Source organism: Dipteris shenzhenensis, chromosome 28 (assembly GCF_047967505.1).
Source record: "Dipteris shenzhenensis isolate YYH24624 ecotype China chromosome 28, Dip_SZ_1.0, whole genome shotgun sequence".
Taxonomy (NCBI): Eukaryota; Viridiplantae; Streptophyta; class Polypodiopsida; order Gleicheniales; family Dipteridaceae; genus Dipteris; species Dipteris shenzhenensis.
In genome coordinates, this window is record NC_141623.1 from 12,414,775 (window position 1) to 12,442,621 (window position 27,847).

At 41.3% G+C, this 27,847-nt stretch overlaps 1 protein-coding gene across 3 annotated transcripts; it reads right to left on the reverse strand.

Moving 5' to 3' along the window:
- Positions 1-1,558: 1,558 nt before the first annotated feature.
- Positions 1,559-3,712, reverse strand: LOC147883179 (remorin-like). 3 transcript variants are annotated; one of them, XM_087399892.1, is made up of 6 exons: positions 3,604-3,712; positions 2,957-3,110; positions 2,776-2,874; positions 2,602-2,689; positions 2,393-2,474; positions 1,559-2,310 (listed from the first exon to the last, which is right to left on the reverse strand). In XM_087399892.1, the coding sequence occupies exons 2-6, from the start codon at positions 3,057-3,059 to the stop codon at positions 2,113-2,115; spliced, it is 570 nt and encodes a 189-aa protein (XP_087256018.1). In that variant the 5' UTR covers positions 3,060-3,110; positions 3,604-3,712; the 3' UTR covers positions 1,559-2,112. The 3 variants fall into 3 exon arrangements, with proteins under 3 accessions (XP_087256018.1, XP_087256021.1, XP_087256020.1); XM_087399895.1 differs by having other exon boundaries at positions 3,497-3,606; XM_087399894.1 differs by lacking the exon at positions 3,604-3,712 and adding an exon at positions 3,263-3,452.
- Between the last annotated feature and the right edge of the window lie 24,135 nt (positions 3,713-27,847).

The following is a 27,847-nucleotide window of genomic DNA, read 5'->3' on the forward strand; positions in this document are numbered from 1 at the left end:
GATCATAGCACATTGCGTCTTGACCTAGTCATAGCACATTGCTTACCACCTAGGAAACAACTGCCTTATTGCATATAAACAATAAGACAATATTTCTAGCAAAGTTCTTAAAGAAAAAGGCACATCATTTGCATTGAGACGCATTTTTTTAATTGCTTTTGATTATTTGCAATTATTTTTTTCGTCGGTTTTTTTTACATCATATGAAAGCCAATTCATGCCTCTTCATAAATTTTTCTTATCTAAAGGAGAACATTGAGTCCTTTAAACACCACCATTATGCTTTCAAGAACCAATGATTGCCAAAAAATCTCCTTTCACTAACATAAAAAGATAAAGAGACAAAAAAAATTCATATAGAATAAGATGGTAAACTGACCTCATGTAAACTACACAATGATGATATTGAGTTTTAATAAGAGTTTGAGTGATTTGGAAGCATTTTTGCTTACTCTCTGGCCATGCCTCTCCCACTTTGGACACTCCATTTTGAGGCACTGCCAAATCTCACAATGATACTATAAAAAGAGGAAGACTAGTTCATTAGTTTTGCATGTGTCAAAGTTATGGATGAAAAGTGAATGGGTTAATATTAGTAGGCCTCATTGTTCATGGATCGGAGACAGTGTGAGATAATGTATTATCCTCCATCAAGTGCCACTTGTATGTATCACCTATTCAACTTATAATTTCTTATGCTCCAAGGAAGTTTTCACATTACACAAGTCATCTTCCATTTGTTTTGGTGTTATGCTGTAGTCATGCATGTTTGGAGGAGAGTAATTGCTTGGTTTAGTTTGATGCAAATCCCTTTTCCTCTGAAATGGAACTGGGCACAATTGGGAGATGAGGGAAGTTTAAATTAAGTACAATACGCATTTTGGCATGTTGTAAGAGCAATTGTGATCTAAAGCATATGGAAATATCGAAATGATCGCATTTACAAGAAGTTCCAAAAGGTGTGGATGGTATGAAGAATTGGAGGTTTCCTCCAGGTTTTGAGGAGAGATGCTGTGTTTACGCAGTTTCTTAATGCCACTTGTAAATCTCTTTAGAGGTGATATTTCATAGTGATAAAGGATTACACTTTGTCATCCTTTGGGGCCTCAAAATTGACATCTACTAGACCATGCTTACAAAAATTAAGGCTCCCAACACTTGGTACCATACTGAATGCACCTCACAATTATAAGTCCAATAACAAAACAACAAATCCCACTTCCACCATATTTTGACTAACATACTCTCTCTTCAACAAATCCTCATGAAAATATCAAAAGTCTTTATTGACCCATCACAATCTCCGTGTACCTAACAACCAAAGCAATTACCTTCTTTTAAACCGAATAGTAAAAATGCTGATCTTAAATGCCATAGCTTGATAAGAAAAAGTTAATAATACCAGATAAACACCCTTCATGTAGCACAACTAATATGAGCAACCATGAATTGCTCACCAAAGAATGAAAAAGGGACTGCCCTAGAGAGTTCACTCTGTCGTCTGAAAAAAAAAAGGGAATACAAAGCCTTTGAATTGGCAAAGAAAGGACGCTCGATATATGTGGATAAAAATATTATTGCAATAACCTTATATTAAGAAGAGATTCAAGAATGGCACATAATCTCAAGAGTTGAATCAATAAGAAGTACATTAAAAAATAGGCGAGTAAGCTTAAGAATATAATAATCACACAATTCCCTGCCCTAGAAATGCTATTGCAGACTGCAGAACAACTGCAGACAAGTACTAGAATGAATAGGAAAACCTCTGCTAAGCAGCCTCGACAACTCCTTCATCTGTTAGATAAATAGCTTTCCATGTTTAGCCCTGGTTCATCTGCTTTCTATGTTGCAAGTTATAGGCAGCAATCGACCGAGCTTGCTTTTGTGTCATGCACCAGAATCTGCTAGGACCTGTGAACTAAACCAACAGATAACCACACACTCTTCAATCGTTTTGCCAGATCTTGTTATAAGCAGCAATCAGCCGAGCTTGCTTTTATGTTATGCATCAGGATCTGCTAAGACCTGTGAACTAAACCAACAGATTACCATACATTCTTCCATAATTTTGCCAGATTTTGTGCTCTCAGATGTCTGCAGGGTCTGCACTTAAGCTCCGAAGCAGAGGAATTTCTTGGGTGCTTGCCCTGATGCTCTGTACTTTGCAGCTGCTTCTTCTGCCGACACGAATTCCTCCCCCTTCTTGGCCTCAGCTATGGCACGCTTCTCCTCAGCAGTCCTGTGTACTGCTGCAATCTCGTTCTTCATCTTCTCCACATATGCAGCTCTTTTCTTCTCTAGCGCCTCCTGCACTCAGATAGCTCGCCATGGGCAAGAAATCTTGATCTAAGCAGACTGATACAAACGATCTTACAACGAGCTCACTCACCTCCGACTTCCTGAGCTTAGCTTCAGCCGTGGCTTTCTTCGAGTTCTCCCATGCATTGATCTTGGCAATGACCTTGTTGTATCTGTCACAGAGCCGCCAATCGACAAAACTAGAGTTAGTGGCACTGTTTGTGCTCCCGCTAGAATACGAGCAAATATGTGCTTGCACAGACTATTTCTCCGAGAGTTCCAAGCACACATATTCCTTACTTGTTCAACGATATCGACTTCGAGTTCTCCTCCCATGCTCTGATGTGAGAATGCGTCTTCTCATGGTTCAACTTGGCAAGAGCCTCGTCTGTAGTCGTTCAATATCTGTAAGTCAGTTTTCAAAACCTTGTAAGAGACAACAGAGGGGAACCCCCAAGGAGGAGGTGCACTTACCTCGGTCCTTGGACCCGGCACCTTCCCCAGTGCTGAGCGTGGGCATGGAGCTTGAGCTTGCGGACGTGGCCTCAGTTTCAGGGTGAAGCTGAGCTCCATCTGCAAACGCATCGTTCAAAGCGTGAGCATGACACGGAAGGCATGCGATATTCAAGCTGAAAAGAGGACATAAGCGCGATACCGGGCTTAGTTGCAGGCGATTTTGGGGGCTCATCAACCGTGGCTGGAGCTGGAGGCTCGACGGGGGGTGCCGAAGGGGGAGGAGGCATCTGCTCCGCTGCCATGACAGCCAATGCGATCTCCCTCTTGAGCCGGATTACAACTTACAACAGCTTCTGCATCTCAATTCGTACCAAAGTAAGATCTTGGTCATCTCACCACGTAACTGATTCGCACTTCTAGACGAACAAAAAATCTTTCCTGCGTCCCGAAGGCTCCTAATGCGCTCTCACGTTGACAGAACTATGGCGAGGCCAAAGTCACATACCCCAAAAACTGATCAAGCTGTGTTTTGCATGCAAGTAAAGACTCTTCTTCCGTGAGCTGTGTCGCTTCACACAGACACACACAAACAATCTCTCTCTCTCTCTCTCTCTCTCTCTCTTTCTCTCGCTCGCTTCCTCGCTACTCTTTCTCTCTCTCTCTCTCTCTCTCTCTCGCACACAATCAGAGGCCCAATAGTCTCCGCGTCGAAAAACACCCTCTTCAGCCTATAACTCACTCGCGTAAAGCATCGAAGGATACTTAAAATAGGGGAGGAGATGCAACGAAAGGAAGGGCTAAGAATAGAAGGACCCAACAAATGAGGAAGGTGATTAAAAAATATACCAGCAATGGAAGAGCAGAGAAGAAGCGCGGGGGAAGCTAATGTAGCTATGCCGAGATGAAAGCTATGGCGCAGCGAAAGCTATGGCAAAGAAGCTCAAAGTGGCCAGAAATTCTCAAGAGGAAGATGGCGATGATGATGACGAAGCCTGAGCTGTCAATTTTGCCACCTCACCTAAACCGCGCGGTTTACCTCTTACCCCATGTGTCCAAACCACATGTTTGCGGCTACCGTCGCATTTTATGCCACCTGTCGGTGAGTGACCACCGTGTGCCCAATTTATCCTTTGGCCAGTCCCTGTTAGCAGTTTTACACGTGGCATGATCGTCGGTTTCCACGTCGCCAACCAAAGCCGCCGCGAGCTTCCCACGTGGTACGATCTCCAGGGTCCACGTTTGCGCGCCGGCAGGGCCGGCCGGCGGCGGCCCAGCTTGCCGGCCAGCGAGGCCCGGCGTCCTTATCTGTCGGGCTCATTCACACTGCTACCTCATCCTTCCACGTTTGCTAGATTTTAAAAATCTCGTGACCCCCGATTGGACCTCTCATCTTCTACACTTGCTTTTTCCAAATCCACCCGATGCGTATATCTATATTCACAAAATTATGCTGGTGCAAGTCCAATATTCCTAAAATGATGACATGGAAAGGGCACAATTTTTCAAGGCTGGCGTCTCACCTCTCCATAAAAGGGGAATGCACAATGATCAAGGGATCTGCTCCTTGCCTAATGGCCTATCACCCAAGGGATCCCCCTCCTTGCTCGCATTACCCTGTCTCATACTTGTCTTCCCCCTCTCCTACATCCTTTGGTCCTTCAAATTACCTATTTTCATTGACATCAATTGCTTCTCACTCCCAAGTCCCTTCTCCCAAGCCCAACTCAAAGGTTTATGCCCCTCTTATCCAATGTCGTGTTCTTTCGTCTATAAGTGCATTGCCAAATGATCTTTAGATGCTTGCTTCCACCTTTAGTCGAACCATCAACCATTACTACAACGCTTCTACTAAGAAGAGTCATAACTCAAGACTTAGAAGTTTTAATGGAGCGCAATTTGTCAAAAAGGAGAGAGAAAATTGCCCAAATAAAAATTCATGCTTAATAGAAACATTTGTTCGACACCACAAGAAAACACAATAATAGGAGCAAAATTTCAAAAATCATTATATTAATGAATGTCATTACAACATCAATTGAGCAATGTGTAACCCATTGCTTCACATTAACCATAAAATTAATTAGTCTACTTGCCCAAATTGATGAGCTATGTATTTGATCATTTGCCACTACATGTGTTTTGAGCTTGTGGTTTTGTGCTTTATGAAAAGAAACCCTAGAAAATCTTGGGTTCAATCAATAATATAATACGAATGAGATGAGAATCTATAAACTCCTGACAATAGAGCTAGGTGTGTAGATCATAATGAGGGGTCAAAGAGAAATGGGGAAGTGTAGTTTTCTAGTAGAATATGAATGAACTTAAATGACCATGCCTTCCTTAATGACTACTTCTTCATAAGAATTTTTTCTTATGAGCATCCATGCATTGCTTGTTGTAAGCCAGGGGTCATGCCAATAAGAAAGAGAGTACACATTGACCTGCCACATAGTAAATCCTAGATCTTTCATCTTGTTGAAGAGCCTCATCCTCTCAAAGAAAAATACATTGAATCCGAGATCATTTAGTTGTTGAAGAGCCTTGCGCTTTGAAAGAGAGGGGGAGAAGATGCTCCCTCCATCTAGGCATTGAATGTATAAAAAAGAATTCTACTTGACAAATATTTCAAGTAAACGGTGACAAGAAATACAACGTTTTTTAGTCATTAAAGGCAACACATACAATTTGAAACCATCTAGAATGTTGATCTTTTGATTGATATGTTATATATATTATAACAAATACATCGATAACATTTAGTCTTTGTAGTGAGGCATGATAACATTCAGTATTTGTTATATACATTATATATATGAGTCATGATAACATTTAGTTTTTGTTATATATACTATAGCAAATATATCAACAACATTTAGTCTTTGTAGAGTGAATCATGATAAATGAAGAATTCTTTGTAATTTATATGGCATGGCATTGATATCCCTTGTAAGGTCTATACAATTGTATATCAACCCAAAATCTATATCAGAACGGTGTACTTAATGTTTGGAATATTTGAATGATGGAATAAGGTAATGGTAGGGAACTAGAGAACTTGAAAGGACATCCTATATGAAAAGTAATGGAGTTGAAATGTTGTCCACTTACAGATTCAAGGCATGATATATTTTGAAAAGGGAATATATGAATTTTGAAATGACCTCTTGATTATGTGTGCACTTGTAGAGATCACTCATTATCTAGGTAGTCAAAAGTTTCAAAGGACCCAAAAACATCTAATCTCTTTTCACATTATTAGAGGTGAATATAATTGATTCGTTAAGGGACCTAAATCATAAAGAAAAGATACGGTTGTGCAACTAAGGAGATTAATCCACTTCCTAATGAGTTACTTTATTTGAATCCACATGTTCTCTACTAGTTCGAGAATAAAGTTCATCCGTCATTCTTCTAAATGCTTACCTTTAAAAGTTTCAAATACTTGGACCCTCTTTTTGGGTTATATATGCTATGCCTTGTCACACTTTGGGTTCACATAGACATCCCCCCCCCCCTCTCTCTCTCTCTCTCACTCACTCTCTCTCTCTCTCTCGCTCTCTTGCGTGTGCATGTCCACACACACACACACTCTCACACACACATGCATGTGTGCACACATTCATGCACACACGTGTGTATTGCACGTGCACGTGCACACGCACATGCACATGCACACACACATGCATGCACATGCGTGTACACGCACACGCACATGCATGCACACATGCACGTGCACACACACACACATGTGCACACATGGACCATGTACACACCACACAAGCACAAGCACAAGCACACGCACACATGCATGCATGCACACATGCACATGCACGCACCCATGTGCATAGACATGCACACGCACATGTGCACATACATATGCATACACACTCACACATAAAGAAATTGGTTTTCATAAGAGGGGATGTTCTAGGTTTCCCACAAAAATGATATTTTTACACTTTGTAGTGCCATTAAGAAGGCTAGGTAGCAAGGACAAAGGGCCTATTTTGTTTTTTTGCCTTTCTTTAAGAAAGCTAAGGACTCTTCACAATATGTTTTTATCCAAAGAAATCTATGAAAAATGGGAGGTTGAGGGAGACCTATCAACTTTCAATGGATGGATAGCTAAGGACTCATGACAATGTCTTTTTATCCAAAGACATTTATGAAAAATAGGAGCTTGAGGGAGGCATCTCAAGTTTCAATTGATGGCTAGGCCTAGAGTTGACCATTATCAAGTGAAAGAAGGTTGTCTCAAAGTTGACTAGTTTTCTAGGGTCAATTTTGTTGTTTGGCAAATGACGATGTTATATTTGATCTATTTGAAGGGCAGCCGGCAATTTTCATTCCTTTTGTAACATGATTGGGTTTTTTCATAAGCCAAAATTCATGATCTTCAACAACTACCATCATGATTTGTATTGGACACTCTTTCCTTTTGGAACAACGAAAGCAAATCTATGGTTGTTGAAGCAAGATGATTCAAACTTAAGTTTGTATGTTAGTGGATAGGAGTATGGAAAAGTTATGATGCCTTGTTTTGCTCAAGTTATCCCTTTTAAAATTTCAAGATGTCAAGTTAAACTACTTACATAATATCCTTAATGATAGAAAGTATGATCATGGGTCTAGATATTTTGACTCATTGGTGAGAAACATGAAATTTACATTGTTTCATTGTGCCCAACTTTGTAACAATGCATCTTTAGCTAGATGGGGTATTTCATCTATACCCCTTTTATAGGGAGGTTCTCGGGGTGGTCCCTTTACAAACATGCAACATAGAACATTAGTTAATGGAAGGGGATTATTCAAATTTAGGGAATTACAAGCCATGTAGACATATAGAGGTTCAAAAATACTTATCCAATGTAATTAACTTATGTGAATGCACAAACGAGACTTTTAAATCCAACATTAGCACATTTATCCACATGGAAGGGGGTAAAATATTATTAAAAAAATGTAAAATCTCAACATAGAGGTATTAAAAAAAATAGATGCTCATAGGTGTTATGTGATTCTTTAAAAAGTCACCATTAAAGAGTCACCACCCCCACCCTAGGGACCCTCTTGTAGCATAAATGCCATGCTAGACCTCCTTGGGTATCCTTGAGTCTTTGAGATAAATCTCTTTAGAAGGGGTGTATGAAATATGCATAGACTTGGTTTCTAGCTCTTGGATGCTCAGTAGCTTAAGAGTAGCTTTCACATGTTCTAATTTAGCTTAATTTTGTTCGATGCTTACTCAAGGAATTTCAACCATTTGCATTTCTTAGAGAGGTTCTTGGGCGATCCCTCTAGAGAGAAACCATAAATTTACATTGTTTCATGCTATCTGACTTTGTAACAGATATCTTTAGCTAGATTGGGCATTCAACCATATCCCTTTCTTAGGTTGGTTCTTGAGGAGGTCCCTCTATAAACACGTAACATAGCACATTAGATGATGGAAGGGGATGGTTTAAATTGAGGGACTTATAGTTCATGTAGACATCTAGAGGTTTAAAAATACTGATCCAATGTAATGACTTCATTGGGACATTCACCTAATGGGACAAGGTAAAGTTCTATGAAAAAAATATGAAATTTAAACGTATAAATGCTCATAGGTGTTATGTGATTGTTTAAATAATCATCACGTTGAGGACTCTTTTGCATAGGGTTTTGCAATTTGGGGACTTTACAAAGGCCATGATAAACCCCTTGGGTAGCCTTGAGTCTTTGAGATAGACCTTCCAAGAAGGGGTGTATGGACTTTTATAATCACAAGTGTAGACTTGTTTTCTAGCTGTTAGATGTTCAGTAGCTTTAACATGTTGTATTTAGATGTTCAGTAGCTTTAACATGTTGTATTTTAGCTTGGAGAGAATGATACCAGGGGCCACTAAGAGCTCAAGTTAGAGTACATCATTATGCAGTATCTTCTCCATTTCCATATCCATAGGACTTGTGTTGCCCCTCTCTCATGAAGGCAAGGGGAGCTAGTTGTTTATTAGGAACATTTCTTTTTTTGACAATATTAGAGGACTATATTAAGTGTCTAAGATATCTAGACATCCCTAGAGGCTTTTCAAGGTTCTATGATTTGCCATTCAATAGAGCTCTACAATAAATATGCTTGATTTATTATTATTACATGACAACATCATTGCTAGTGATCCACTACTCACATGATTCTCTTACCCAAATAGGCCCTCTTACCACAATGGACCTATGAATTTGCATAATAACCTCTCTCACCTACATTTATGGTAGACCATGATGTAAGGGGAGAGCTATAATCTCCAATGTCCTTATATTCCCATTGCTCAATATTGCACTATAGCTTAGGTTGTTGTCTCAAAGGACCATGGATTACTATGCTTCATGTCCATGGTGAACATTGACACAAAGGATGGTCCTGAAATATCTTCCACAGAAGTGTGATTTGAAAACCAAGAAACGTTTTTATGCTTACCTTTAATTTTTCTTACCTCTCTCAACCTTACTATGGAATTTAGTCCTAAATCAATGCAACAAATGATGCTTTTATAATTCTAATGGAAATTGGTGATCTATCTTGAATCTAGGTTATGACTTTTATGGATGTTGCCAAATAGGTGGAATGACATTGGATATGTGGCTTAGTAGACGCTAGGCACAAAACAGATATACAAACTAGAATAAAAGCTAGTAAAGGAAACCAATGTGAGATTACCTCAAGTGCTTACTTCCAAAATTGGTAACATGATGGGAAGGTATTTGCTGCAATGTGTGGCCTTTGTGTGGCCCAAACCCCTCATGAAGCATGTATTGATTGAATGTAAAAATGGGGGCTTTGAGCATTGGATGACATGTGGCAATTGGGGACTTGAATAATCCCATAATCATATTTGCAATTAGGTGGACCTTGCATTTAATGCCTTGTAAAACCCCCTAGAGATATCCCTCTTAGGATTGGTGGGAGGATCTGGAGACACCATTGTGGCTATGGGGAAGAAGTAGGACTCTGCACCCAACATTGACAATTGTCCCCTATGGAGCTCCTATGGGAGCACTAATAGTGGTATCATCGAAATGGAGTGTGTGCTTATTTGTGGCTACTGTCTCTTGCATGGCTAACACATGGTCATTGTTTTGACTACTATGAAGTTGTATTGATTCGTGGTATTGAGTTAAGTGCGATTGCTTTGGCGATGTGTGTGTCATACCTATGTAATTTGTCTTGCGTGACTAGCACTAGCCCACAAAACTAGGCCTATAATTTGGTTGACTAGTACATCTATTTGAACAAATTCGACGGCTAGGTGCCCCATCCACTCCCTTATATGGCCTAAGCTAAGTCACTTCTCCCCCAATCTTGGCCACTTTATGGCCTCTATTTCAGCCATCTCAACTAGCCCATACGACTCTTTTACAAGATTGGATCTCAACCTCTACTCTACTTGATGTTGCTAGCCATTTCCTTTCATCCATGATTTTCTCCCCATGTGTTCCATTTGTTGACATGTCAATCTCAAATATAGCACCATGTGGTCGACAAATTGCTTTGCAATCACTTCTTGCCCTATGATTTAGTATATTTTTTCAGGTGAATAAAAGAAAGTTAGGTGTTCATTTGGGTTTGGGACAAAAAGCTAAGTGACTATGTCATTCAAAAATCTAAGTGAATATTAGAAATTTATCTACGCATTTGCATTTCGGACAAAATGCTAAAAAATCTATGTTGACCACAAAAATAGCCAAACTTGTACACCTTATATATTTTGATTAACAAATTGGTCAGGTAGCATATCATCTCAAATAGCAAGACATGATCATATAATTATGATAACCTTTGCACCATTTAGCAAAGTTACATGCATCAATCAATAAGAATTTAATGAAGTTATGGCTAATTTTATTCACCAAGTTTAGACCGTATTTGCCTATTTTAGACTATCATTTGTCAAGAGCGAGGATGGTAAGATATTCAAATTAGATGCTCCTTTTGTAAGCAGGGTCTCTAAAAAAACACATTTCCATATGCCATCCTTACTGTGGACCACGTGGGGGTGATCATGTCTACCTAGATTTGTGCATGTGCATCCATTTTTAATGTTCAAGAAAATGAACGATTAGACCCTTGCATTGACACGATCCCAGATCTGGGCCAGATTCTCGGCCATCCTCCAATCCAGATGCCCAAATTGCCATCAAGGGGATTTGGCCTTGTCACACATACCAAGATGAATTTTGCAAGGTCATAACACTACAACATTGACTCCATCATAGCATGCCATGCACCATAATTGTTCCCATCCAATTGTCAGTCAATAGGGAACGCGGGTAAAACATGAATCTTCACCTTGTTGTCTGCCAACACTTGTAGAGAAGCCATGGGAAAGAGACAGAGAAGATTTGATAGAGGACAAGCAATGAAGGAAGAAAGAAGGGAGGGAGGGAGACAAGGCTAAAGAGGTTTGAAGAGGATGAGAGAGAGGACTTCATAGCCATAATGGGCTAATTGTACACCAGATTGCAAATGAAGGGAAATGGGGCATATGTACATATTAGTGGTGGATCAATGTTTCTCCATTTTGTCCACATAGACTTATCCACTTGGGACATGGGGTTAACATAAGGCTCTAGCACATTTTAAGTACACTTTAAATGCTTCATCATCTCCTCTTAAATTGCATTGGATAAGTAGAGCGTGATGTACTTAAATGGGTTTGAAATTTTAAAATAAAAAATTTTGGGTTTTAAAATAAAAATGTTGCATATGATGGAAACAAAGACGATTCAAAAAGATTTCAAGCTTTAGCATATGACATACAATTTACCCAAAGTGTGTCACCGTAGATTATTTCTTAAGAAGAAAATATGCTACAAAAAATTTTGCAGGTCATTGAGAATTTGTTGATGTACTTAGTGCATTGTTGATAACTTTTATTTTGGGGGCCATTTTTGATTTGATGTCAAATTGCTTGTCATATTTTTTGCTTGAAATTGATTGCATGTACAAACAAGGCTTGAAGATGGTTATGTGGGGGGTTTTCTATTGCTTTGCCTATATGTGGTGACTACATATTGAAATGATGAATAAAGCCCGTTGTTTTTTATGACGTAAATTAATGTGTTACATAATTTTTTCCTTGACATGTCAATGCACTTTGTCTAATGAAACAAGATATTGGAATCATGTTCAAGTAACAATTAATGCTAATTCTCCTGGCGATTGCTGTGAATGTTGGCAATTTGTAAAGTCGATGATAGACTATTTTCTTTCCATCTTATTTCAGTGTTGTCCTTTATTCCATGTTGTTGAACTTATACACTATCTTTACTAAGCTTCACATATTCTATAATAAACTGAGAGTTCTTATGACATCTAGTCTTTGATGTTAAAATCCATTGATCTAGTTATATCTTGACAATGCACATTGATGACCTTTCTTGGTAGGTTGTCAAATTTGGTGCATCTTTTGCATAGACTTTATTGTCATAGATTGATGTAAAATTGCTATAGGCTAATGAAAAATGCCATAATTGTCTTGCAAATTAGTGTCATGTTGAAAATTTGGATTGGCATACTCCATAAGATTAGTTATCTTATTCTTGAGGTGATCCCTTCCAAAGGCTCACCCTACTATAACTGATGATGTGATTTCAATCGCAAGCTTAACAAACCTAACAACTATGTTGCTCTTTGATAAAGGCTTACTAAACTCTTGTAGGAATGCTTACCCATGTTGGTACAAGTGCTCATTGATTGAGGCTTACCTTTTATAAGAAAATTTTTTCTTTAATTGGATGCTTCAATGGTAAAAGACTTACTTCAATCATAGATGTCATACCAATGTTGGTGGTCTTCAACTTGAACAAATTGTATGTCACAACACAAAGTGTATGGTAGGCATCTCTACATAAAGTTCATTTCACTACACAAAGTATAGGTTAGAGTTCATATCCTGTCTCCTTGAGGGAGGGCCTTGGTTGTGGGTCTCCCTGCCCATGTGAGGGAGAGTGAGGGCCTTGCTTGTGGGTCTACCCGCCCAGGAGAGGCATGGGGGGATCACATTGATGGCCATCCTTGCACACCGATTGTACAGAGCAAGAGTAGAGGCATACAGAGCCATGCCAACTCGCCACCAATCCACGGCTATTGTAGGAATGCACGAGGCCACACAGGCTTGTTCCAGAGGGCACATCTACCCACTTTGGGCCTATGTCCACCAGGCTACACACATGGCACCTAGGTGGTGCCCCTCTTGGCGAGGTACACAGGCCCCAACCAGGGCCATGAGACCTGACCTGCTAGTTGGCCTAGCCTGAGACTCAGGGTCGGCCCCCTGGTCAGATGTCCCCCCCCCTTTGGGTGGTTCTTTTGGGTAGGGGGTGACCCTATAAAGAGGGCCCCATCCCCTCATTGTTTCTCATCCCAACTCACACTTGGAGCAGTCAACACTGGAGGGTTTTTCTCCAACAGTAGAGGAGGTTTTTCCTGAGATCTTGTGCAAGTCTCTCTTGTTCTCTGTGTGAAAGCTAATCACTCGGAGGAGATCATTAACCAATTGAAAGCACATGTCAGTAGTAGCAAAGAGTATTTGGGAGCATTTGGCTTCCTTCTATAACCAAACCACTCTGATGAAGAGGGTCTCTCTTGAGGTTCAAATGTGGATATTAGATCTTGCTAAGTCACCTTCCATGAGGGAGCACATCAATAAGGTTTAGGAATACCAATAGGAGATAATTTAGGTAGGAAAGGAGATCTCATATGAGGATATGGCCATTACTTTGTTGTCTCATCTCACTCCCTAGTACTCTGCGTTTTATTCTTCCCTAATCACTAGTGATAAGATGAGTACCTTCACCGGGGAGGAATCGGTGCCTATGATTTTGGATCAAGAGGACCGTTTTCAAACTTCTCTCCATGGCGGTGGTTCCGATGCTCTGGCAGCCCCATAGTAGTTAAGAAAGTTTCCAGAACATCATACCCCTGATAAGAGGACCAAAGATCCCAACCTATACATTTACCGTCAAGGAAGACTTCTTTCCCTCATCATCATGTATGTGGATGATCTATTCATTACAAGAAGTCATGCAACCCATATTGTTGAGACCAAGGCAGCTCTTTCTTAGGCCTTTGAGATTGCAGATCTCGGTCTTCTACACTTCTTCCTGGGTCTGGAGATTTCACAGGGATTGGAAGGCTACTTTTTGTCCTAGAAACGTTATACTGAGGAGCTTTTAGAGGCTTTTCATATGTACGACTGTCGTGCCATTTCCTCACTAGTGGACTCCAGTACCAAATTGACCAAGGATGATCCCAGTGATCTAGTGGATGCAAACAAGTACTGAAAGTTGATTGGATCTCTGATTTGGCTCCTCAATACCAGACTATATCTATGTTACTCTGTGGGTCTTCTGAATGCCTTCATGTAGACATCTAAGAAGACTCATTGGATAGTGGTCTACGCATCCTTTCTTATCTTCAAGGGTCTTGCAATGGAGGTTGTTTTATCAGTCCAAACAACATTCCAGGATCGAGCTTCTGGGTTGGAGTGACTCCTACGGGGGAGGAGATTCCGACACTCACTATTTCGCGACTGGGTACTGGTTCACTCTCGGCTTAGCCACCATCACATGGAGCAGTAAGAGGCAAGTGAGAATCACCCTCTCTTCTATTGAGGCAGAGTATTGTGCTACATGTTTTGCTACTTGTGAGACAGTTTGCCTTTGTCGCCTGCTTGGAGAGATTGGGTTTCTGCTGATAGCCTCGAGAGTCATTCAAAGTGACAATCAGAGTTGTATTGCTCTTGCCAGGAATCTTGTGTTTCATGCTTGTACCAAACATATTGAGATCCAATACCACTATGTCTAGGAGAAGGTTCTTGCTGACGTGATCCAGTTGACGTACTGCAAGACTGAGCACAACAAAGTGGACCTCTTCACCAAACCCTTGGCATAGCAGCTGCTTAGTGTTCATTCCAGCTCCCTCCGGATGATTCATGATCTAGGAGCTGAGAGGGGGTGTTAGAGTTCATCTCTTGTCTCCTTGAGTGAGGGCCTTGGTTGTGGGTCTGCTCGCCCATGTGAGGGAGAGTGAGGGCCTTGCTTGTGGGTTTGCCTGCCTAGGAGAGGTAAAGGGGGATCACATCGATGGCTATCCTTGCACATATACTTTAGGGAGCAGGAGCAGAGGCACACATAGCCCGTACCAACTCGCCACCCAGGCCACGGCTACTACAGGATAGCATGGGGCCACATGGGCCTATTGCAAGGGGCACATGTACCCACTTTGGGCCTATTTCCATAATTCCACTAGGCCTCACACATGGCACCTATGTGACACCCCTCTTGGCGAGGTACATAGGTCCCAACCAGGTCCATGAGACCCGACCTACTGGTCGGTCTGACCTACTGGTCGGCCCGACCACTCAGGGTCGGCCCCTTGGTCTTGGCTGTTTCCCCCCCCTTTGGTCGGTTCTTTTGGGCAAGGGGGTGACCCTATAAATAGGGCCCCCTCCCCTCATTGTTTCTCATCTTAGCTCACACTTGGAGTAGTCACCAATGGAGGGTTTTTCTCTAGCAGTAGAGAAGGCTTGTCCTGAGATCTTGTGCAAGTCTCTCTTGTTCTCTTGGTTTATCTCATGAGTATTTGCTATTTTCTTGTTCCACATCGCTGCACTTCTCATAGTATATGGCATGGGTCTCTAAAAAATGTGTATGCCAACGGCCTCTACAAAAGTGTATGCCACTACTCTGAAAAGTGTCATATTTTAGTATTTCTCTCAATAATTTTAGTCTCTCTCTTTGTAGATTATGATTTGCAAGTATTTCTAGATCTTTTCTAAAGAGTGTTTTGGCTATTCCTTTCCCATTAGATCCATCAAGTATATCTTTTAAGCTCACATGTTGTCATCGGGTTAATAGATCCCTTGTACCAATTTCATGACCCACACTTGGGTTATGCTTTAATTATGTAGTGGGAGTTTACAAAAAAGTTGTGGTAGAGGTGTCATTTTGGTGTCTGAGTTGTTGAGCTTGTTGTGGATTGTTGCTTTGTATAGCCCGAGATCCATAGAGTTTTTGTTCAATATCCCAAAAAGCCTATGCCATTCAAGTGATTGTTACCAATTTAGAGTAGCACGATCATAGGTTCATCAATAGTATTGCTTTTGCATCATCATCAATGACTTTTGATCCCAAAGCATGTAATTGATTCATTAACAATTGTATGAAATTTAGATGCATGCTTAAGGACTCATCCTCTCCCATATGTAAGCCACATAATTCTTCCTTTAAGACAATCTTGGAATTCTTCACCTTTGACCCAAAAACTATTTTTGATATGGTCTTTTAGCCTTGCATGGCTATTTTGGAGACAATCACATGGTGAAAATAATGGAGTCCCAGAGTAGGACTAAGCATTCCTAGAGCCATTTTATTTAAAAGCTCCCATGCCTAGATTTTTATGAACCCTTATTATTTGCAAGTTTTTTATCAAACCCTGACATGACTCTCCATAGACCTTTTTCTATGAGATATAACCCGATTGATAATTTCCAATAGGGAAAATTTCTTCCATTGGATTTGGAAAAGGTGGACTTGATTGCTAAAGTTTTGTCAACCTTTGACCAGGTGTCCTTCACGCTTCAAAAGAACATTGACCTTTGACTACGTGTCCTTCATGCTTCAAAAGACCTCGATGTGTTCTTTTCTCTCAAATATCACAACCCCTCAAGGAACATACTTTGATTCCACTATTGGTTAGTTTACTTTATTCAACATTTCTCTCTCTCTCTCTCTCTCTCTCTCTCTCTCTCTCTCTCTCTCTCTGTTTCCCCCCCCTTCAAAACAATATGAAAGTGAATTTCATGAGACAAATCTCATGACAATGTTGCTTCCCAAAAAAAGGCTCAATATATTTTGTTATACATGCTCAAGCTGACCAAGTTTATTTCCTATTACAAAAGGGTTACAAAGACACTTCAAAACTAAATACTTGAGTATATGACCATCCTATTGGATTTTTAACAGTAGAAGCTAGAAGCTTAGAGATATGTAGACAACTCTCATTGAACTCTTCATATGATGCTCCACTCAAAGTAGCCCAAACAACATTGCTAGATCATACTTATACCATAACCTCAATGCATTGATTAGATTGCACCACATAGTTGCCAGAGTGAGAGAACTCCATGTAATTTCCTTCTAGTATCTATGTTGCATGGCTAAATTATCCACCAAGAGCCTCCCATGATACACCATTTCATCAGCCCCCCTCAAACTGTAACTTAAGACAATGGACCCCATCAAGATTGCCTAGCATACATAACCCAAATGTCGAGCATCTTAGAGCTTTTGATTGCCTATGCACATCTATCAAAGGCAAGAGGGGTAAGTTTGATTCCAAGAGTGAGAAGTGCATTATGATTGGGTATGGAGAGGAACATAAAGCTCTGTCAAATGATGCGGGGTCGAAGAAGACCACATAGGCAGTGTGGACAGAGTGATCCAAGGGCTGAAAACTTGGGGCTGAAGGTGTAGGTATGATACACTGCTCTACTAAAGAATAGGTCCATACAGATGACAAGGTATGGCAACCTGTCAAACCTGTATGAACAACTATCATGAGCTAAAGGTAATCTCATGTGTGCATGGCTAAACATCCGTCGGCATGGGATGTAGCATGTGTCATAGGCTCGTCAAGAAGGAGCTGATAGTATAAAGGCCTAGAAGCCTGAAATGTCACTAAAAATGACGTCCCTAAGGTATATGAGGTGCTGAATGATGATGTAGGGACTGATATGAAGTCTTAGATCCAATCTACATCACACAAGGACTGTATACGACAACCATAAGTGCATGCTAAAACACTGAGTCTCCCCAAGTTGTGCTATGGATGAACTTGATGATGTCCATTGCACTAAGGCAAGACCACACTGATGCATAAATAGCCTCACCCTGAGGAATGATCTGTTGATCGAAAGAGGTGGTGATCACTGGATCCAAGGATGGTGCAATGAGGCATGACTGAGCCGATGCTGGAATGTCCTAAAGACTGATGTGTTGATCTAAACTGTTGGTAGGAACCGTGTCCATAGATGTGATAAGCTCTATGTCAGAGGTGAAAGCATCAGTGATGGATGCTGGAATGGAATCACCTAAGGAGCTGAATGCACTGTGGCATATCTTTGCATGTGGCTAGAGATGTGAGTGCCTCGTATTGACGACTTACCTGTTGAATAACTGCATGATCATAATTGTACTCTGCTATGTATTTGTAGCATCTGTGGCAAAAGATGGAGTCCAATTTATGCATGAAGATCATGGAAGTGCATCATAAGAATCAGACTGTGCTAATGTAGATGGGATTGCCTCATGCTGAGGTCTTTTTGTCAAATGTGCCTTGTGTTGAGGGCTTATTGCCGAAGTTGCCTCATGTAGAGGGCTTACTAAGGAATGTGCATGATCAAAAGCTATAGGCTAATCCATGCTAGCATGTGGAACATTTGTATCCACTCGCTCAATACTAATGAGGCTCGAGTCATCATGTAAACTAGTACATACCCTGTGGCAATAAATGGTTGAAGAAGGTTCTCTTTCCACTCACAGATCTCATCCAGAGTCATGACTGGTGCAACATCAACTGTGTGATGTGAAGAGCTCCATGCTCGAGGGGGTCTAGTGATCTATGCAAGAGGCTTACTTGTGTACCAAAGAGAGTGTCTATGCATGAGAGCACCATGTGAGAGCCGCCACTAGGGAGCTTACATTGAACGGTCAAAACTAAGTCATGTGAGAACTGCGATGTGCCAAGGATCAAGCTTTGTAGTAAAGTGATGACAACTAAGTGTTGGGTGTAGCCAAGAGGCTATACAATATTGATATATGTGTGTAGGAACCAATGCTAGAAAATAGTCAACAATGTGTGACTTTACGCGGGTGGCATGTGTGTGTGCAAATGTGCAACAATCCTGAATCCGAGGAGGAGAACTTTGGCAAGTTTCATACTAAAGTCTTGAACTGCCAAATGCCAAGAGAACTGAACTGGTGTTAGATGTCTGAATGTGTATACCGATGATAGAACCACATAATACAAACCCCTTTAGGGTTAGGGTTAGGGTTTCCAACCCTTGTGCCGTTTAGCACTCTCTATGTGTTAGTGCTATGCACATATGATCACATGATGTTGAGATGATTCCTCAACATGTTCTGTGTTCGAGCTGGTATCTTGCTTGGGCATGTTATTTCACAAGATGGTATATGCACCAAGACACATAAAATTCAAGCCATTCTGCAAATTCTAGAGCCTAAGAATTTAACCCAAGTGCGTTCTTTTGTGGGTTTCATACCTATTTCATAAGCTTTTATAGGCGTTTATCAAGGATTTTGCCAAGATTGCAACTCCATTATATGAGTTAACTAAAAAAGGATGCCAAGTTTGAATGGAGTTCTCAATCACGATGTGGAAAGCTAAGCTGTAGCTATACCCATTTTGAGGCAATGTAGATGGGATGCCATTTTCCATGTGCTTGTTGATGCTTGTGGATAACCAAATACATGATTTTCAAACTCTGCCACATATGCTTTGTTCCAGTTGTTATACCCAATGAAAGCATTATATTGACTCAATATGGTCGGTTAGATCATCTAGTATACTATGCCACTCATTTGTTGACTCCTAATGACATCATCGAGCAAGAAGCTTTGGGCATGATATTCAGTGCAAAAATTGAGGCATTTTTTACTTGGCAACCCTTTTCTTTTCTATGTTGTTCACCAAGTCCTGCTTTATTTAATTAACAAGTTCAAGGATGCCTTGTGTGTTGGATGCTTTTGTTAGAGGAGTTCAATTTTAAGATTATTCATAAGCCTGGGAAGACTAATCTAGGAGCTCACTATTTGTCTATACTAACTACCCTGGGAAGATACTTAGTAGGAACTGACTATTTGTTTGGGCTAACTACCCTGGAAGATACTCAGGGAGTCATTACTAAGCCTCCAAATGCCAAGAACTTTGTAGTTGATTACTATGAGCATGAGTATTTATTGGAGTTCAATTTTAAGATTATTCATAAGCCTGGGAAGACTCACGTAGCAGCTGACTATTTGTCTAGGCTAACTACCCTAGAAGATGCTCAGGGAGTCATTACTAAGCCTCCAGATGTCGATATCTTTGCAGTTGATTACTATGAGCATGAGTATGATGAGTTGATGGATTATTTATCTAATGGCACATTTCATGACAATATGCCACGAGACAAGCATAGGAAATCTTTGAAGGCATGGAAATTTACTTTAATTAGACATCTCTACCATTACTATGTAGATGGTGTTCTCCATTGATGGGTTTTGCCACATAAGCGAGCTATAGTTTGTATGAATCTCACTTGGGTCCATTTGGTGGACACTTTTAGGGAGAATTAACTACCAAAAAGGTCTTGCAGGTAGGTTTATGGTGGGAAACTTTGTTTAAGGATGCTCAAACTAAGTGTATGTAATGTGATGTGTGCCAATGTACTGGCCAAACTAGTCTATGGCATTACAACCTACTCGTCCTTGGGAAGCATTCCAAAAATGGGGATTGGATTTGGTTGGTCCTTTTAAGCCTGCTAGATATACACAAAACAATATATTCTGGTTGCTTATGAACCTTGACAATCTCTGCGCTTGTCCTCAAGTACCTCCTTGATGAAATTGCACTTGACCTCAATGTGTTTGGTATTTGCATGAAAGACCAGATTCCGTGCTAGTTGAATGGCACTCATGGAATCACTATGCAATGTCGGTACACCTGTATGAATCCCCAAATCTCCCACTAGCCGATCAAGCCATATAGCCTCCTTGCAACCCTCTGTGGCTGCAACATACTCAGCCTCTGTGGTAGACAAAGGAATGCACTTTTGTGCACGAGACATCCACGACACTACACCACCTGCAAAGGTGAACACATAACCAAAAGTGGATCTCCTACTATCCACATGCCCTGCATAGTATGAATCTGTGTACCCAAGTACATGCATGTCTCCTCTACCAAAGCAGATGCACATCGCCTTGGTACCCTTCATTTACCTCATGATGCACTTAACTGCCTCCCAATGCCTCTTTCCTAGATTAGCCATATACCGGCTAACAACTCCCACTGCAAATGCAATGTCTGGTCTAGTAGCTATTGTGAAGATAGTGGGAGAGAAGGAAGGAGTCTCACTTGCGGCTTTCTCACATACACAATGGGGGAATACACACAAAGGTGGAGGCAGAAAACAGTTTTCCTCTCTTAGTTGTGAAAGCCAAAAGAACTCTAGTACAAAGAAATAGAAGAACCCTATATGTGGGTCTCAAACCAAACTCAGCTAACTAAGGTGGCATACTAACTGAGCCACGAACTAGAGTACATAAGGATAGCTATCATCCAGCTATTATTCATGGGCGGTGTACCAACCGCATCCGCACCTAACAAGTTGGTGACATAAATGCACAACGGTCACCTTGGCATATCACGAGTGGAGCTCGATATCTCAACACTCTCCCTTGAGCTCAATCCCAATTCCTGCACACACCAAGCAGGTTTTTGAACTTGCGCAGCTTCTCTGCGCCCAATGCCTTCGTGAATATGTCAGCTACCTGATCCTCTGTGTTGACATAAACTAGATCAATAAGACCTAGTAAAACCTTCTCCCACACATAGTGATAATGCACCTCAATGTCCTTTGTTCTAGCATGATAGACTGGGTTATTTGCCAAGTGTATACTGCTCATGTTGTCACAATAAATGACAACTGGCCCATCTATAGACTGATGCATATCATAAAGTAGCTTATGCAACCAAGCTAGGTCACATGCAGCCATTGTTGCATCCCTATACTCAGCCTTTGTGCTTGACAAGGCAACTGTAGGCTGTTTCTTGCTGCTCCAAGTGACTGCAGCACTCCCAAAAGAGAACACATATCCACTGGTAGATCGTCTATCAGAAATACTACTAGCCCAATCAGCATCAGTGTATCCATGCAACTGTATCTGAACCCCAGTCTCATAAAATAGTCCATACTGCAATGTGGACTTTGAGAGTGCTCTCAATGGAAGCAAGAATGGAAGAGGGAGAGAGAGAAACAGAGAGCTACACAAGTTTTGGTGGGTGCAGAACCACCCTAATCTTCTTTTTCATTCATTTATACATGTGTTTGAGTATTGTACATAACCGGGGTAAAGGCACAATGACCTTTAACCCCCACAACCTCCCACTTAAAGGACAATGTGCCTTTAAGGGAGAACAACCAGTGAGCATACTATCCAATGCCCATCAATACATGACGATACTCAAACTGCTGACTAGGTAGACTCTTTGTTAGCATATTTGCAGGGTTATCATCTGTATGAACCTTGACAAGCTCTATGCGCTTGTCCTCAAGTACCTCCCTGATGAAATGGTACCTGACCTCAATGTGTTTGGTCTTTGCATGAAAGACCGGATTCCGTGCTAGCTGAATAGCACTCATGGAATCACTATGCAATGTCGGTACACCTGTATGAATCCCCAAATCTCCCACTAGCCAATCAAGCCATATAGCCTCCTTGCAACCCTCTGTGGCTGCAACATACTTAGCCTCTGTGGTAGACAAAGCAACGCACTTCTGTGCGTGAGACATCCACGACACTGCACCACCTGCAAAGGTGAACACATAACCAGAAGTGGATCTCCTACTATCCACATGCCCTGCATAGTCTGAATCTGTGTACCCAAGTACATGCATGCCTCCTTTACCAAAGCAAATGCACATCTCCTTGGTACCCTTCATGTACCTCATGATGCACTTAACTGCATCCCAATGCCTCTTTCTTGGATTAGCCATATACTGGCTAACAACTCCCACTGCAAATGCAATGTCTGGTCTAGTAGCTATCATAGCATACATAAGACTCCCAACTCCTAATGCATAAGGAACCTTGGCCATCATGGCCCTTTCCTCATCTGATTTGGGACTATCTGTATGACTCAGTTTCACATATGGAGGTAATGGAGTACTCACTGCCTTCCCACCCTCCATATTGAAACGCTGCAATACTTTTGTAACATACTCTTTTTGTGAAAGCCAAAGGAGTTTCCTACTACGATCATGTGTGATGCGCATACCAAGAATATGACCTGCAAGTCCCAAATCCTTCATATCAAAGGCCTCATGCAACTTGGCCTTTAATGCATCTAGCTCATAAGTATTCTTGCTAGCCAATAGCATATCATCCACATATAGTGCCAAGATTATCAGGCTATTATCCTTAGCCCTTTTAGTGTAGAGGCAGTGATCAATTTCACTCCTTCTAAAACCCTGGGACCGAATGAAAGCATCAAACTTCTGATACCATTCTCTAGGCGCTTGCTTAAGACCATAGAGACTCTTCTTCAGCTTACAAACTAAATGCTCTTTGCCCTTTTCTTCAAAGCCTTCCGGCTGCACCATGTAAATTTCCTCATGCGAATCCCCATGCAAGAAAGCTGTCTTAACATCCATCTGCATAAGCTCCATATCCTCTTATGCCACTAGTCCAAGCATGCATTTGAGTGTGGTCATCTTCACAACCGGAGAGAATATCTCATCAAAGTCCACACCCTTCTCTTGCTTGAACCCTTTAGTGACCAAACGGGCCTTGTACCTAGGCACATCATCACCTGTGACCTTCATCTTGTAGACCCATTTACATGGCTTTCTTTCCATGTGGCAAAGAAACCAAGTCCCAAGTCTTATTCTTCATAAGTGAACTCATCTCTGATTGCATAGCATACTCCCACTTGCGTTGATCCTCATGCATCATAGCCTCTCTGTAGCAAGAAGGCTCCCCGCAATTAGTAAGCATCACATAGTCTACCCCTGGAACAAACCTATCAGGCGGTCTAGACACTCTAGATGATCTTCTCAAGGGCATTTCAGCTTGCTGCCCCACCTGCATATCAGCCACATTTGGTTCATCATTTCCACCAATAAATGATCCATCATCTACCCTTGATTGTGTACCTGTGGGAGTACTTGGTGGTACCATTTCTTGCACATTTGGTGCATGGACAGCTTGCTGTCTATCAACATATGCAGATGGATTCACATCTTGGAAAGTGATTCTCCTCATTTCCACATCCTTCATGGGTGCCTTATGCATCTTCTCATTGAAGACTACATCATGGCTGCGTATGATCTTCTTTGCTTCTGGATCCCAGAGACGATAGCCCATCTCTCCACTTTCACCATAACCCATAAAGATGCATTTCCTAGACTTAGGATCTAGCTTCTTTCGAAGCTCTTTCGGCACATGTGCATATGCCTCACACCCAAATATACGCAAATGAGAGTAAGAGGGCTTCTTGCCACTCCATGCCTCTTCAGGAATACCACCATCCAAACTCTTACTAGGTGATCTATTGATCACATGCACTGCAGTCTTCATTGCCTCAGCCCAAAAACCACCAGAAAGACTTGCATTGGAAAGCATGCATTGCAACCTTTCTTGAATGGTACGGTTCATCTTTTCTGCAACTGGATTTTGCTCTGGAGTATGAGGGGATGTGAGCTCTATCTTAATCCCATGTGTATCACAGAAATACTGAAAGTCATGAGAGAGATATTCTCCACCATTGTGAGTCCGTAGGCATTTAAGCGTTCTACCTGACTGATTCTCAACCAATGCCATACATTTATGAAATACCTGGATCACATCACTCTTCCGAGCTATAGCATAAGCCCACACTTTCCTAGTTGCATCATCAATGAATGTCACATAGTATTCAGCCCCACCTAATGACCGTGTAGGCATGGGACCACATAGGTCTGAATGCACCAAATAAAGCTTTTCAAACTCTTTCTTTCCCCTTCTTTTATGGGCTGATTTAGTCTGCTTCCCATAGAGACAGTGCTCATAAAATTCAAAATCAGAGAAACTCAAATGCGGTACATAACCCAAATGGCATAAGAGTTTCATTCCATTCTGGCTCATGTGCCCCAACCTGCAATGCCACAAAGAAGTGCTTGGCTGCTCGGTTATTGCAACAACATGATCAAATACCCCTGATACATGTAAGGGATACAAAGTCCCACACTTGGCACCCCTGGCCAAAAGCATAGAGCCCTTCTGAATTTTCCAACTCTGAAAGCCAAAAGTGGTGTGAAAACCAGCATCATCTAGCTGACCCACTGAAATAAGACTCTTGGTCAACTTAGGCACATGTCTCACATGTTTCAAAATAAATGCAGACCCATTTGCAAAAGAAAACTTTATGTCACCTACTCCCACTATGTCACATGCATAGTCATTTCCAAGATGCACACAACCTGTCTTTTCATTGTCATAAGGAGAACCATTCCCTATGAGGAGTAACATGGAATGAAGCACCACAATCCAAAATCCAATCCTGGGAATATGCATCATTTGAAGTGGTAAGTAGCTCTGCAGATAAACTAGACATGAAGAGAACGTCATTGTCACTATCATGTGTGACTGCATTGATCTCCTCGATCTTCACTTTTCCTTTGTCTTCCCTTGGACTCTCTTCCTTTTGATTTGCACCCCAATTTGCATTCTTTTTCTTATCCTTTTGCTCTCTTTTCAGCTTGTAGCAATCCTTCTTCATATGGCCCTTCTTGCCACAGTGGTAACACTCAATGTTCCGTGCCTTGGATTCGCTATGAGACTTCCCTATTTCTTGGGACTTCCCCCTGAACTGTGATTTGCCCCTTTGCACATTTAAGGCTGCATCTTGCTTGTTGTCGTCCATAGACTTCCGTCTAATCTCCTCGGCCAACAAGCTACCCACAACATCATCAAATTTCAGTACTCCGCCAGGTGCAGAGTTATTGACAGCTGTACGGAAGGTATCCCATGAGGATGGCAATGAACATAAGAGAATTATTGCCTTAGTCTCCACATCAAAATTCATCTTCTGAGCCTAAAGCTGGCTGAAAATAATATTGAATTCATTGAAATGAGAAGCAATGGAGACCCCTTCCTTCATCTGTAGCTCAAACAATCTCTTCATGAGGTAAACTTTATTAGAGGCAGTTTCCTTTTCATAAGTGGCACACAGTTTCTTCCACAAATCTTCCGTAGCCTGCTCATTTACTACTGTGAAATAAACTGACTCTGCAAGATGAAGTCTAATAGTAGACTTTGCTAATGCATCTAACTCATTCCAATCATCCTCAGACATATTTGTAGGCTTAGCTTCAACACCTGCCAAGGGTTTAATCTACTTCTTTTGAATAAGCACATCCCTTATCTGTTCTTTCCACAAAGAAAAGTTTGTCCCATCAAACTTTTTAATTCTGAAAAACTCCTTTTTAGACATGGAAGAGGATGCCATGATGCAAATAAAGCAAAATCCCAAATGCTAGTGCCTGAGAGAGAGAATCACACCAAATACTAGGTGCACCCAAATGTGTATGCCACAATAGAGTGAAATGTCACAAAAACTCAAAGCTCAAAGCATCAAAAGATGCATCTGACTCATATGCATATACTATGCATCCATATGAGCAAATCTGGCCCAAAAGAAAATGCCAACTGCAATGGCAATCCAAAATGCTAATAAGTGCCAAATGGCTCAAGCATAAACACTGTCAACGGGCATATGCATCAGTAATATCTCATCCAAGAGAGCATAGCACTATTAGTGCATCACCTGCAATGTGTCAAAGCTGTCCCTCAACATAAAATAGCATCCATGTACAAAGCGTCCATAAAAATAGCATCCCACAAGGCAATTTGGGCTTATCAGCGCATCCAATAAGGACCACAATGCATCCAAATGGCCTATAAATCATCCACTGCAACCCAATGCACACCACAAATGAGCGCACACTGCTCAAACTACAACCAGAGTGATCTGCATAAGGTATGCTCAAGAAATCATAGTCCTACGGTAATGAACGGTACTGAAAATAAAACATGAGATGCCTCAAAACATGGGCGCCATTGCATAATCGAACTCAACAAGAAAATCTCCAAATATCTCTCTTCTGCCAGAACTCCAAAATCCCAACCGATGAGTGAGAAATGGGAGTCAACACTTATCCGCTGCCATGTGGCATAAATCTAAGGTTTCAAAACCTTAGAATGAAAAATGCATAACAGAGAGATGAAATCGAATACACAGAGATCTATGACTCTAAAAATCCTCCATCGAATCACGCAAAAACTAGCAGGTAGGGGTTTTGGGGCGTCCGAAACGCAATGGGATAGACGGTTTTGGAAACCGTGGTCTCAATCACTGGGTCCAACACACGGACTGAAAAACGTTTTTGGAAACATAGCTATTTGTAAACTCCACAGAAGTGCAAATGATGAGCAACATATAAGTTTTAGGACCCCCTGAGTCCACCAGAACTGACAGATCTGCAAATGGTTTCTCCAAACTTGAGTTCCAACACCCGGGCAAAAAATGCAGAAACTGACATAGTGAGTCAGAAATCCAATGAAATAATCCTAGATTCAAGAATGAAGGTGTTTCCAAGCTCCTGAAGTGAAGTGGACACCAAAAGCAAGCAATAGTTGCCTCTACAAGTCAATACGGAGTCTTTGTCATTGAATGGAACAAGGAAAAGCTCAAAAAACGACTTTTTTCTTTGAAAACACTTAACAGGCTCTCAAAACCACTTCGCAAAGCCAAAGTGACTTTTCCAAAGGTTCCTCCAAGGTCTTTGCACACTCAGATGCAAGTAAAGTTGCCCACAAAGCTTCCCACAGAGCTTCTCCTTCCTCCCACAGAGCTGTTGAGCTTCAAGCATTCACGCACGCTCAGCTAGATCACCCGAGCTCTAATACCAGTTGATAGTGCTTTTAACGAAAGCAAGAATGGAAGAGGAAGAGAGAGAAACAGAGAGCTACACAAGTTTTGGTGGGTGTAGAACCACCCTAATCTTCTTTTTCATTCATTTATATATGTGTTTGAGTATTGTACATAACCGGGGTAAAGGCACAGTGACCTTTAACCCCCACAGACTTCACATACCTGAGTATGTGTCTAGCCGCATCCAAATGCGGTTTCCTTGGAGCCTGCATAAACTAACTTACAAATCCAACAACATAGCTCAAATCTGGCATGGTAATAGTCATATAAATCAAACTTCCTACTATGCGT